This window comes from Hemiscyllium ocellatum, chromosome 35 (genome assembly GCF_020745735.1).
Source record: "Hemiscyllium ocellatum isolate sHemOce1 chromosome 35, sHemOce1.pat.X.cur, whole genome shotgun sequence".
NCBI classification, from domain to species: Eukaryota; Metazoa; Chordata; class Chondrichthyes; order Orectolobiformes; family Hemiscylliidae; genus Hemiscyllium; species Hemiscyllium ocellatum.
Genome location: NC_083435.1, coordinates 23,362,937 through 23,377,471, shown reverse-complemented (window position 1 = coordinate 23,377,471; position 14,535 = coordinate 23,362,937). Strand labels below are relative to the sequence as shown.

The window sequence follows — 14,535 nt, the reverse complement described above, 5'->3', positions numbered from 1 at the left end:
ATAGACTGATCCTCACAGACAGCTGTTACCACAATACTACTGAGAATATAAATCCCACAAACTGATCCTCACAGACAGCTGTTACCCCAATAATACTGAGAATATAAATCCCACAGACTGATCCTTACTGACAGCTGTTACCCCAATAATACTGAGAATATAAATCCCACATATTGATCCTCACAGACTGCTGTTACCCTAATAATACTGAGAATATCAACCCCACAGAGTGATGCTCACAGACAGATGTTACCCCAATAATTCTGAGAATATAAATCCCACCGACTGATCCTCACAGACAGGTGTTACCCCAATAATACTGAGAATATAAATCCCACCGACTGATCCTCACAGACAGATGTTACCCCAATAATACTGAGAATATAAACCTCACAGAGTGATGCTCACAGACAGGTGTTACCCCAATAATACTGAGAATGTAAACCCCACAGACTGATCCTCACAGACAGCTATTACCCCAATAATACTGAGAATATAAACCTCACAGACTGATCTTCACAGACAGCTGTTACCCCAATAATACTGAGAATATCAACCCCACAGACTGATCCTCACAGACCGCTGTTACCCCAATAATACTGAGACTATCAACCCCACAGACTGCTCCTCACAGACCGCTGTTACCCCAATAATACTGAATGTATCAACCCCACAGTCTGATCCTCACAGATAGATGTTACCCCAATAATACTTAGAATATAAATCCCACAGTCTGCTCCTCACAGACAGCTGATACCCTAATAATACTGAGAATATAAATCCCACAGACTGATCCTCACAGACAAATGTTACCCCAATAATACTGAGAATATCAACCTCACAGACAGATGTTACCCCAATACTACTGAGAATATAAATCCCACAGACAGATCCTCACAGACAACTGTTACCCCAATAATACTGAGAATATCAACCTCTCAGACAGATGTTCCCCAATAATACTGAGAACATAAACCCCACAGACTGATCCCCTCAGGCCGATGTTACCCCAATAATACTGAGAATATAAACCCCACAGACTGATCCTCACAGACAGCTGTTACCCCAATACTACTGAGCATATAAATCCCAGACTGATCCTCATAGACAGCTGTTACCCCAATAATACTGAGAATATCAACCCCACAGACTGTTCCTCACTGACAGATGTTACCCCAATAATACTGAGAATGTTAATCCCACAGACCGATCCTCACAGGCTGCTGTTACCCCAATAATACTGAGATTATAAACCCCATAGACTGATCCTCACAGACAGCTGTTACCCCAATACTACTGAGAATATAAATCCCACAAACTGATCCTCACAGACAGCTGTTACCCCAATAATACTGAGAATATAAATCCCACAGACTGATCCTTACTGACAGCTGTTACCCCAATAATACTGAGAATGTAAATCCCACATATTGATCGTCTCAGACTGCTGTTACCCCAATAATACTGAGAATATCAACCCCACAGAGTGATGCTCACAGACAGATGTTACCCCAATAATTCTGAGAATATAAATCCCACAGACTGATCCTCATAAACAGCTCTTACCCGAATAATACTGAGAATATAAACCCCACAGTCTGATCCTCACAGACAGATGTTACCCCAATAATACTGAGAATGTAAATCCCACCGACTGATCCTCACAGACAGGTGTTACCCCAATAATAATGAGAATATAAATCCCACAGACTGATCCTCACAGACAGCTGTTACCCCAATAATACTGAGAATATCAACCTCACAGACAGCTGTTACCCCAATAATACTGGGAATATCAACCCCACAGACTGATCCTCACAGACAGATGTTACTCCAATAATACTGATAATATAAACCCCACAGACTGATCCTCACAGACAGATGTTACCCCAATAATACTGAGAATATAAACCCCACAGACTGATCCTCTCGGACAGCTGTTACCCCAATACTACTGAGAATATAAATCCCAGACTGATCCTCATAGACAGCTGTTCCTCAATAATACTGAGATTATAAACCCCGTAGACTGATCCTCACAGACAGCTGTTACCCCAATACTACTGAGAATATAAATCCCACAGACTGATCCTCACAGACAGCTGTTACCCCAATAATACTGAGAATATAAATCCCACAGACTGATCCTTACTGACAGCTGTTACCCCAATAATACTGAGAATATAAATCCCACATATTAATCCTCATAGACAGCTGTTACCCCAATAATACTGAGAATATAAACCCCACAGACTGATCCTCACAGACAGATGTTACCCCAATAATACTGAGAATGTTAATCCCACAGACTGATCCTCACAGACAGCTGTTACCCCAATAATACTGAGGATATAAACCCCACAGACTGATCCTCACAGACAGCTGTACCCCAATAATACTGAGAATATAAATCCCACAGACTGATCTTCACAGACAGCTGTTACCCCAATAATACTGAGAATGTTAATCCCACAGACTGATCCTCACAGACTGCTGTTACCCTAATAATACTGAGAATATCAACCCCACAGAGTGATGCTCACAGACAGATGTTACCCCAATAATACTGAGATTATAAACCCCGTAGACTGATCCTCACAGACAGCTGTTACCCCAATAATACTGAGAATATAAATCCCACATATTAATCCTCATAGACAGCTGTTACCCCAATAATACTGAGAATATAAACCCCACAGACTGATCCTCACAGACAGATGTTACCCCAATAATACTGAGAATGTAAATCCCACAGACTGATCCTCACAGACAGCTGTTACCCCAATAATACTGAGGATATAAACCCCGCAGACTGATCCTCACAGACAGCTGTTACCCCACTAATACTGAGAATATAAACCCCACAGTCTGACCCTCACAGACAGCTGTTACCCCAATAATACTGAGAATATCAACCCCACAGACTGATCCTCACAGACAGCTGTTACCCCAATAATACTGAGAATATCAACCCCACAGACTGATCCTCACAGACAGCTGTTACCCCAATAATACTGAGAATATAAACCCCACAGTCTGACCCTCACAGACAGCTGTTACCCCAATAATACTGAGGATATAAACCCCACAGACTGATCCTCACAGACAGCTGTACCCCAATAATACTGAGAATATATATCCCACAGACTGATCCTCACAGACAGATGTTACTCCAATAATACTGAGAATATCAACCCCACCGACTGATCCTCACAGACAGATGTTACTCCAATAATACTGAGAATATCAACCCCACAGACTGATCCTCACAGACAGATGTTACTCCAAGAATACTGAGGATATAAACCCCACAGATTGATCCTCACAGACAGGTGTTACCCCAATGATACTGAGAATATAAATCTCTCAGACTGATCCTCACAGACAGATGTTACCCCAATAATACTGAGAATATCAACCTCACAGACTGATCTTCACAGACAGATGTTACCCCAATACTACGGAGAATATAAACCCCACAGACTGATCTTCACAGACAGATGTTCCCCAATAATACTGAGAATATAAACCCCACAGACTGATCCACACAGACAGCTGTTACCCCAATAATACTGAGAATATAAATCCCACATACTAATCCTCATAAACAGCTGTTACCCCAATAATACTGAGAATATCAACCTCACAGACAGCTCTTACCCGAATAATACTGAGAATATAAATCCCACAGACTGATCCTCACAGACACAAGTTACCCCAATAGTAATGAGAATATCAACCTTACAGACAGCTGTTACCCCAATAATACTGAGAATATAAACCTCACAGACAGCTGTTACCCCAATAATACTGAGAATATAAACCCCACAGACTGATCGTCAGACAGATGTTACCCCAATGATACTGAGAATATAAATCCCACCGACTGATCCTCACAGACAGGTGTTACCCCAATAATACTGAGAATATAAACCCCACAGTCTGACCCTCACAGACAGCTGTTACCCCAATAATACTGAGAATATAAACCCCGCAGACTGATCCTCACAGACAGCTGTTACCCCACTAATACTGAGAATATAAACCCCACAGTCTGACCCTCACAGACAGCTGTTACCCCAATAATACTGAGAATATCAACCCCACAGACTGATCCTCACAGACAGCTGTTACCCCAATAATACTGAGAATATCAACCCCACAGACTGATCCTCACAGACAGCTGTTACCCCAATAATACTGAGAATATAAACCCCACAGTCTGACCCTCACAGACAGCTGTTACCCCAATAATACTGAGAATATAAACCCCGCAGACTGATCCTCACAGACAGCTGTTACCCCACTAATACTGAGAATATAAACCCCACAGTCTGACCCTCACAGACAGCTGTTACCCCAATAATACTGAGAATATCAACCCCACAGACTGATCCTCACAGACAGCTGTTACCCCAATAATACTGAGAATATCAACCCCACAGACTGATCCTCACAGACAGCTGTTACCCCAATAATACTGAGAATATAAATCCCACAGACTGATCCTCACAGACAGATGTTACTCCAATAATACTGAGAATATAAATCCCACAGACTGATCCTCTCAGACAGATGTTACCCCAATAATACTGAGAATATAAACCCCACAGATTGATCCTCACAGACAGGTGTTACCCCAATAATACTGAGAATATAAATCTCTCAGACTGATCCTCACAGACACATGTTACCCCAATAATACTGAGAATATCAACCTCACAGACTGATCTTCACAGGCAGATGTTACTCCAATAATACTGAGGATATCAACCCCACAGACTGATCCTCTCAGACAGATGTTACCCCAATAATACTGAGAATATCAACCCCACAGACTGACCTCACAGACAGCTGTTACCCCAATAATACTGAGAACATAAACCCCACAGACTGATCCTCTCAGACCGATGTTACCCCAATAATACTGAGAATATAAACCCCACAGACTGATCCTCACAGACAGCTGTTACCCCAATACTACTGAGCATATAAATCCCAGACTGATCCTCATAGACAGCTGTTACCCCAATAATACTGAGAATATCAACCCCACAGACTGTTCCTCACTGACAGATGTTACCCCAATAATACTGAGAATGTTAATCCCACAGACCGATCCTCACAGGCTGCTGTTACCCCAATAAAACTGAGATTATAAACCCCATAGACTGATCCTCACAGACAGCTGTTACCACAATACTACTGAGAATATAAATCCCACAAACTGATCCTCACAGACAGCTGTTACCCCAATAATACTGAGAATATAAATCCCACAGACTGATCCTTACTGACAGCTGTTACCCCCAATAATACTGAGAATATAAATCCCACATATTGATCCTCACAGACTGCTGTTACCCTAATAATACTGAGAATATCAACCCCACAGAGTGATGCTCACAGACAGATGTTACCCCAATAATTCTGAGAATATAAATCCCACCGACTGATCCTCACAGACAGGTGTTACCCCAATAATACTGAGAATATAAATCCCACCGACTGATCCTCACAGACAGATGTTACCCCAATAATACTGAGAATATAAACCTCACAGAGTGATGCTCACAGACAGGTGTTACCCCAATAATACTGAGAATGTAAACCCCACAGACTGATCCTCACAGACAGCTATTACCCCAATAATACTGAGAATATAAACCTCACAGACTGATCTTCACAGACAGCTGTTACCCCAATAATACTGAGAATATCAACCCCACAGACTGATCCTCACAGACAGCTGTTACCCCAATAATACTGAGAATATAAACCTCTCAGACTGATCCTCACAGACCGCTGTTACCCCAATAATACTGAGACTATCAACCCCACAGACTGCTCCTCACAGACCGCTGTTACCCCAATAATACTGAATGTATCAACCCCACAGTCTGATCCTCACAGATCGATGTTACCCCAATAATACTTAGAATATAAATCCCACAGTCTGCTCCTCACAGACAGCTGATACCCTAATAATACTGAGAATATAAATCCCACAGACTGATCCTCACAGACAAATGTTACCCCAATAATACTGAGAATATCAACCTCACAGACAGATGTTACCCCAATACTACTGAGAATATAAATCCCACAGACAGATCCTCACAGACAACTGTTACCCCAATAATACTGAGAATATCAACCTCTCAGACAGATGTTCCCCAATAATACTGAGAACATAAACCCCACAGACTGATCCCCTCAGGCCGATGTTACCCCAATAATACTGAGCATATAAATCCCAGACTGATCCTCATAGACAGCTGTTACCCCAATAATACTGAGAATATCAACCCCACAGACTGTTCCTCACTGACAGATGTTACCCCAATAATACTGAGAATGTTAATCCCACAGACCGATCCTCACAGGCTGCTGTTACCCCAATAATACTGAGATTATAAACCCCATAGACTGATCCTCACAGACAGCTGTTACCCCAATACTACTGAGAATATAAATCCCACAAACTGATCCTCACAGACAGCTGTTACCCCAATAATACTGAGAATATAAATCCCACAGACTGATCCTTACTGACAGCTGTTACCCCAATAATACTGAGAATGTAAATCCCACATATTGATCCTCTCAGACTGCTGTTACCCCAATAATACTGAGAATATCAACCCCACAGAGTGATGCTCACAGACAGATGTTACCCCAATAATTCTGAGAATATAAATCCCACAGACTGATCCTCATAAACAGCTCTTACCCGAATAATACTGAGAATATAAACCCCACAGTCTGATCCTCACAGACAGATGTTACCCCAATAATACTGAGAATGTAAATCCCACCGACTGATCCTCACAGACAGGTGTTACCCCAATAATAATGAGAATATCAACCCCACAGACTGATCGTCACAGACAGATGTTACCCCAATAATACTGAGAATATAAATCCCACAGACTGATCCTCACAGACAGCTGTTACCCCAATAATACTGAGAATATCAACCTCACAGACAGCTGTTACCCCAATAATACTGGGAATATCAACCCCACAGACTGATCCTCACAGACAGATGTTACTCCAATAATACTGAGAATATAAACCCCACAGACTGATCCTCACAGACAGATGTTACCCCAATAATACTGAGAATATAAACCCCACAGACTGATCCTCTCGGACAGCTGTTACCCCAATACTACTGAGAATATAAATCCCAGACTGATCCTCATAGACAGCTGTTCCTCAATAATACTGAGATTATAAACCCCGTAGACTGATCCTCACAGACAGCTGTTACCCCAATACTACTGAGAATATAAATCCCACAGACTGATCCTCACAGACAGCTGTTACCCCAATAATACTGAGAATATAAATCCCACAGACTGATCCTTACTGACAGCTGTTACCCCAATAATACTGAGAATATAAATCCCACAGACTGATCTTCACAGACAGCTGTTACCCCAATAATACTGAGAATGTTAATCCCACAGACTGATCCTCACAGACTGCTGTTACCCTAATAATACTGAGAATATCAACCCCACAGACTGATCCTCACAGACAGATGTTACTCCAATAATACTGAGAATATAAACCCCACAGACTGATCCTCACAGACAGATGTTACCCCAATAATACTGAGAATATAAACCCCACAGACTGATCCTCTCGGACAGCTGTTACCCCAATACTACTGAGAATATAAATCCCAGACTGATCCTCATAGACAGCTGTTCCTCAATAATACTGAGATTATAAACCCCGTAGACTGATCCTCACAGACAGCTGTTACCCCAATACTACTGAGAATATAAATCCCACAGACTGATCCTTACTGACAGCTGTTACCCCAATAATACTGAGAATATAAATCCCACAGACTGATCCTTACTGACAGCTGTTACCCCAATAATACTGAGAATATAAATCCCACAGACTGATCTTCACAGACAGCTGTTACCCCAATAATACTGAGAATGTTAATCCCACAGACTGATCCTCACAGACTGCTGTTACCCTAATAATACTGAGAATATCAACCCCACAGAGTGATGCTCACAGACAGATGTTACCCCAATAATACTGAGATTATAAACCCCGTAGACTGATCCTCACAGACAGCTGTTACCCCAATACTACTGAGAATATAAATCCCACAGACTGATCCTCACAGACAGCTGTTACCCCAATAATACTGAGAATATAAATCCCACAGACTGATCCTCACAGACAGCTGTTACCCCAATAATACTGAGAATATAAATCCCACAGACTGATCCTTACTGACAGCTGTTACCCCAATAATACTGAGAATATAAATCCCACATATTAATCCTCATAGACAGCTGTTACCCCAATAATACTGAGAATATCAACCCCACAGACTGATCCTCACAGACAGATGTTACCCCAATAATACTGAGAATGTTAATCCCACAGACTGATCCTCACAGACTGCTGTTACCCTAATAATACTGAGAATATCAACCCCACAGAGTGATGCTCACAGACAGATGTTACCCCAATAATACTGAGAGTATAAACCCCACAGACCGATCCTCACGGACAGCTGTTACCCCAATAATACTGAGAATATAAATCCCACAGACTGATCCTCACAGACAGCTGTTATCCCAATAATACTGAGGATATAAATCCCACAGATTGGGGTAACAGCCGTCGGTGAGGGTCAATCATCCTGTAAGTATATATCCTGGAGACCGATCCTCACTGATAGCTGTTACAACCTTACTACTAAGAATATAAATCCCACAGCCTAATCCTCTCAAACTGCTGATATCCCAATTGCACTGATAATATAAATCTGAGACTGATTGTCTCAGATAACTGTTACCCCAATGATGCTGAAAATATAAATCCTACAGACTGATCCTCAGTGATAGCTGTTATAACGTTAATACTGAGAATATAAATCCTATCGACATTGTCTTGCAAACATGGTGGCAATATTCTGTCTCCGAGATAATTTTAATCAACCTGTTTTGACATGTTGGAGTAGCTGGGACTCTAGCATTACACCACATTATTCTTTTCAAGTATATGCATTGGGATTCCAACAGCTCTGCTGTCCAATATTAACCTTATTGGCAACCTTTGCGAGGAGGGCCCTGATACTGTATTTACTGTGTAGTCTTGATGCCAAGATACAGAATATCAGAATTATCTTGTGATAATGGTTACCATGATCAACTGTCTACTACAAATTCATGAAAGGGCTTGTGCATACTTTGGCCCTGAAATCTTCACAGTCTAACTCTGATTACCTTGGGAAGGAAAAGGTGTCTCAAATGTTTGAGCAACAGATTAAACTAGCTGTGTGGCACTATATCACAGTAGAGCATGACTGGTTTTGTTTACTAATTAAGATGTTACAGTCAAGCCAAAAAGTTGTTCTGCCTATTACACAAATCGGATATGTGGAATATGAGTTTTGTTGTTGATGTGCTGCAGGTTTGTAGGACATATGTATGAGCGACTGATAGACTGATTGACCGACCTGCAAAAATGCTCAACCACCCACCAGCCTTTGCTTACAAACCACAGAATGCTAACTTGGATTGTGAATAAATTTATTCATGTGTATGTCTGATCACACAAGCTGGCAGTCTTGCTGCCTCTGTCTCAGCCTTAGGAACCAGAGCTCCATGGAAAAGCAACACAGAGCTCCAGCACATTTGAACCATTTGCCATTGCTGAGGGTACAAGCCACCTGCTGCACAACTGTCATCTCAAGTTTCATGCTCACAATTAAAGAACACCTTGAACTTTAAGCTGCAATTGTCAGAACTGTTGCCTGCACTAGACACCCTTTTAAAAATTACTTCCTGTGCCCTGTATTTGACCATGCATTTTATTTTTCAGGATTTGTATGTCATAAAATTATTTCCTTCACTCAAGAAAATTGGTTCCTTCATTTTCATCTAAAGTCATTTTAAAATTTAATTGAAGCAGGATACCTGTAATATAAATAAGATTATTTAGGAAACTACTTTGTCTGCCATCAATAATTATGTTTATACTTAATGTTGCAGTAAGTATTAATGTATTGATCATAGGCTGTGATTTTATTGCTGAAATTCATGGTATGGATAAATCCAACCCTCTAACCTGGATGGGAATAGTTAAAACCAAATCATACTGACAGGAGCTTTAAGCTTCTGGTATTTCATCACTTTTTTTTTAACAAATGAAAAACCATTACTTCGTGACACTAAGATTTTCATTATTTCCATGCAGTCCTGAAAAAAGGGAAGAAAGATAAGAAGGCCAAGAAATCGGTGCGTAGACATCCATACATAACGTTTTAAGTTTTTATTATATTATCTTGCAAACATGCACTAGGTTTCTTGAATTAATTTGCTCTGGACAGGTCAAGTTCGTAGAAGAATTGGTTTAATCTGCCTTGTGATAGTGCCATCCATTGTGATATGTGGGCTCTGTCTGTCTCATTGTTCTCCCACCACCCCCATTTCAAGAATGGTTATTCGCAACCTTGTAACCTCTGCATTTAACATCTGTCTTTAATGTAAATTTCTTTGTTGGCCCCTCTGTGCATGTTAAGTGCCCACAGATTTGTTTGTGGTGCAGTGTTCCACTCTCTTAAACCTTCAGTTTCTATACAGTGTCAGAGTAGAATAAAAGTTACCCCACTATTTTATCTTCAAATTTCTTCCATTTTCGCCTCACAGAGTTCCTATTCAGGTGTAATCGAAGCGCAACAGTGAGTGTTGCTGGTCTGGCTTTGATAAAACACTGCAAACAGTCATCAGCACACCTTCCAACAATAGTTATCGCTATACAATGATCAAAAGTTACAACCTGGATCTTGTTACTTCTTCCCAATACTGATTCTCAGGCTATTGTTACCAATCCTGTTATCAAATTCATTCTGTGAACTTAGTTTGTAGGAATGAAACTGAGACTTTTTTATTCTTTGTTTTCCTCCTGTTTTGACTGTAATACCTGCCAATATTAACTCACTCCTGCAGTAGGAATGTTCCATTCTCAAAGTCGTGTATTTTAACATCCTTTTTGAATTTCTGTTAAATATTATGCTTATTGGTTATATGCTAGAAAATTACATGAGAACTACAACAGCCATCTAATATGAGAATTAATCTGACGATTAGCTTTTCATATAAATGAAGCTCTTTCTCTAAGTCACCACTAAATCAAGGGGGTGTTACTGATGGATGTGATGATCAGTGCAGATTCTGTTGTGCATTATGCTGCAAACGCCATTTCCTAATGGTTCTATAAAAAATGTCTTTCTCAAAATTCCTCTGGGCTATTCCTTTTTATATGAGAAGAACATTAAGCAAACTGGCTGATAGTTACCTTTTTTTTGTCCCCTCCCCATTTTAATCATAGGTGCTTCATGGGCAATTTTTGAACCTTCTGGGAATTTTTCAAATTGTAAGGATTCTTGGAAAGTTGTAACCACTACTTTTGTAGCTACTTCCTTTAATACCCTAGGATGCATCTCATTAGGTCCAAGGGACTTATTAGTTGTTAGCCCTGTTGTTTTCCCTCAACTATTCTCTTGTAGTTATTGTTTATTTCCTTTCCTTTTGCCCCTTTTATTTAGCAATTCTATGACCTTGTACTGCTTCACTTGCAGTCATGCCATCTGGTCCCTGATCACAGACTAATTTTGAACTGTCTAGTCTGAGGGATGTGACTATGCCTTGGAACAAATTGTCCAGGTAATGTTTCCTTTCCCTGATGCGGCATAATGTTGAGAAGCGATTCATGAGGAGGAGCTGAATGGGAGCAGGTACTGAAGTGGAAATTGGCTAGTTGATCCATATTTGGGGCTAACGTTAACCAAGATGCAGTCACTAATGCCTGGCTGAGATGTCTTTCTTGGGCCAGCCATGTTGGAAAGCAGCTTAAACAATCTTATAGTTACACCTACTGTCACCACTGTCCCATGTTTGGTATTCATTTCCCTTTCAGCCTGTTTTGATGACTGAGGCCCATGATGCTATTAAAAGTTTTTTATACTGTGTTTTTGTCACAGTAAGAAACCATGATTTTTACACCTGATCTTTTTTACTACTAATATTGTTCGCCATGAAAGACCTCAAACTTTATAGAAATAGTGGCTTCTTAAGACGACATGATCTTCAGTCCAGTTTATTTATCATGAGATTATTTTCTTTTTCTTTCACTAGTTCTTTGAGGAGCTGGCAGCTGATGATAAGCAAATTAAAGCAGAAGAGGCAGTCATCCTAGAACAGCAGGTAATGGGAATGTTGTCATGATTTTGGAATCACATCTGTTAAAAGGAGTTACAGAATAAGAATGCAGTGTGGAATTTACATCAGTATCTGGGTGTCTGCATATTGACTTTTACTCATTTCTTTAGATGTTGTATGCTGGCAAGATAAGTATTTATTGTTAACCCCCCCTAAGTGCTAATTAAAAATGGTGGTGAGCTCCATTTGAAATCTTGCAGTCCACGTGGGGAAGGTACTCGCACATGCTGCTCTGGAGAGAGTTCCAAGATTTTGACCTAGCGATGAGAAATGAACAGTGATAGTTTCAAGTCAGAATGATATCCAGCATCAAAGGAAATTAATAGGTGTTGATGTTTGTATTCTACGGATAACGGTCTAAATTCTTCAATTGTATTAAAGCCAATTCACATTGAAGAAACACATGTTACAGCAGAACAGCCTGTACTGTTACGGCATGGAGTAAACCCCTCTGCTGATTTAAACCCGACACACACAAGCTCACCTCGAGCTGTAATTTGTTAAATTTCAAGAGGTAAAGAATCATCTCAGATCTCACTATTTAAAGTAAAAATTAGCAATTTTATTCTTTAAATTGAAAAGAGATAATTAAAACAACAACTATTTACAACTCCTTTTTCTTAAATCTATCTGTTACCTCCCACTGTACAAAACTGGTCTGATTTAAAAAAAACCCCGATTAAAATTTACAGAAAAAAAATCGCATCTCAAAAACCAGCCAGCTGTTAAAGTCAATAGACAATAGGTGCAGGAGTAGGCCATTCTGCCCTTCGAGCCTGCACCACCATTCAATATGATCATGGCTGATCATCCTTAATCAGTATCCTGTTCCTGCCTTATCTCCATAACCCTTGATTCCACTATCCTTGAGAGCTCTATCCAACTCTTTCTTAAATGAATCCAGAGACTGGGCCTCCACTGCCCTCTGGGGCAGAGCATTCTACACAGCCACCACTCTCTGGGTGAAGAAGTTTCTCCTCATCTCTGTCCTAAATGGTCTACCCTGTATTTTTAAGCTGTGTCCTTGGTTAGGCATTCACCCATCAGCGGAAACATGGTTCCTGCCTCCAGAGTGTCCAATCCTTTAATAATCTTATATGTCTCAATCAGATCCCCTCTCAGTCTTCTAAACTCAAGGGTATACAAGCCCAGTCGCTCCAGTCTTTCAGTGTAAGGTAGTCCTGCCATTCCTTTGTAGGTTTTCTGCTGTAGATCTTGCTCTGCATTTTCCTGGATTACCTTTTCTTCAGTCTTCTGCTGCACAAATTTTCTTATGGACAGGTACCTTTCAGAGAGTTGTTCGGCTAGCAGTCTGTACTTCTTGGTGCTCTTTGTTATCCCCTAACTCTTCAAAATGTCCGGTTTTATACTCCAGAACATCAGATCATTTCATTGGTTTGATGTCATTCCAAACAATAAAAGTAAAATTCAGTTAGATTTTGGTATCTGGGGCATAATTTAAACTGGCTGAATTTGAACTTGTTGTAACATGGCAACACAACACCAGCTATTTGTGTCAACCAAGTGTTACGTTTTTAAATTGTTCAGCATATTTTGTGCTTTCGGTTATCTTTGCCCGCTTCATCTCTCTCTCAAAGGTACAGTACACACCTACACCTTCATAACAGTACCTAGCACATTGTAATCCACTAACCTTGGTGAAGAATCGTGGTCAATTGGTCAAGCGATTCCCATTAACCTCAGTTTTGCTAGGGCTGGCTGTTGCCATACATGGCCAAGTGTTGTGATGGTGTGAGGCAGTCACTCTTAGCGTATCTGAAATTGAGCTATTTTGTCCATATTTGGAGTGAAACAATAGTGAGATTTGCAACTGACTGTCTCCAAATGGGACTTAAAGTTTGATTAGATTAGATTACCTACAGTGTGGAAACAGGCCCTTTGGCCCAACAAGTCCACACCGACCCGCCGAAGCGAAACCCACCCATACCCCTACCCCTACATTTACCCCTTACCCAACATTACAGGCAATTTAGCATGGCCAATTCACCTGACCCGCACATCTTTGGACTGTGGGAGGAAACCGGAGCACCCGGAGGAAACCCACGCAGACGGGGAGAACGTGCAAACTCCACAAAGTCAGTCGCCTGAGTCGGGAATTGAACCTGGGTCTCAGGCGCTGTGAGATAGCAGTGCTAACCACTGTGCCACCGTGCCGCCCACTAATGTGACCCATATAATTACCAACTGTTACCAATAAAATCTAATAACTCTTCATGCACACATATAGGATAGCACTTCAAAAGTAATT

The 14,535-nt window shown here is 40.8% G+C and overlaps 1 protein-coding gene across 2 annotated transcripts in view; it reads left to right on the top strand.

The window, feature by feature from the left end:
* Window positions 1-14,535, top strand: part of abcf1 (ATP-binding cassette, sub-family F (GCN20), member 1) — a 96,374-nt gene that overhangs the window by 23,855 nt on the left and 57,984 nt on the right. For both annotated transcript variants that reach the window (XM_060850862.1, XM_060850861.1), the window contains exons 2-3: window positions 10,243-10,283; window positions 12,183-12,251. In XM_060850862.1, the coding sequence (XP_060706845.1) occupies window positions 10,243-10,283; window positions 12,183-12,251 (110 nt within the window). The remainder of the gene's footprint in view (window positions 1-10,242; window positions 10,284-12,182; window positions 12,252-14,535) is intronic.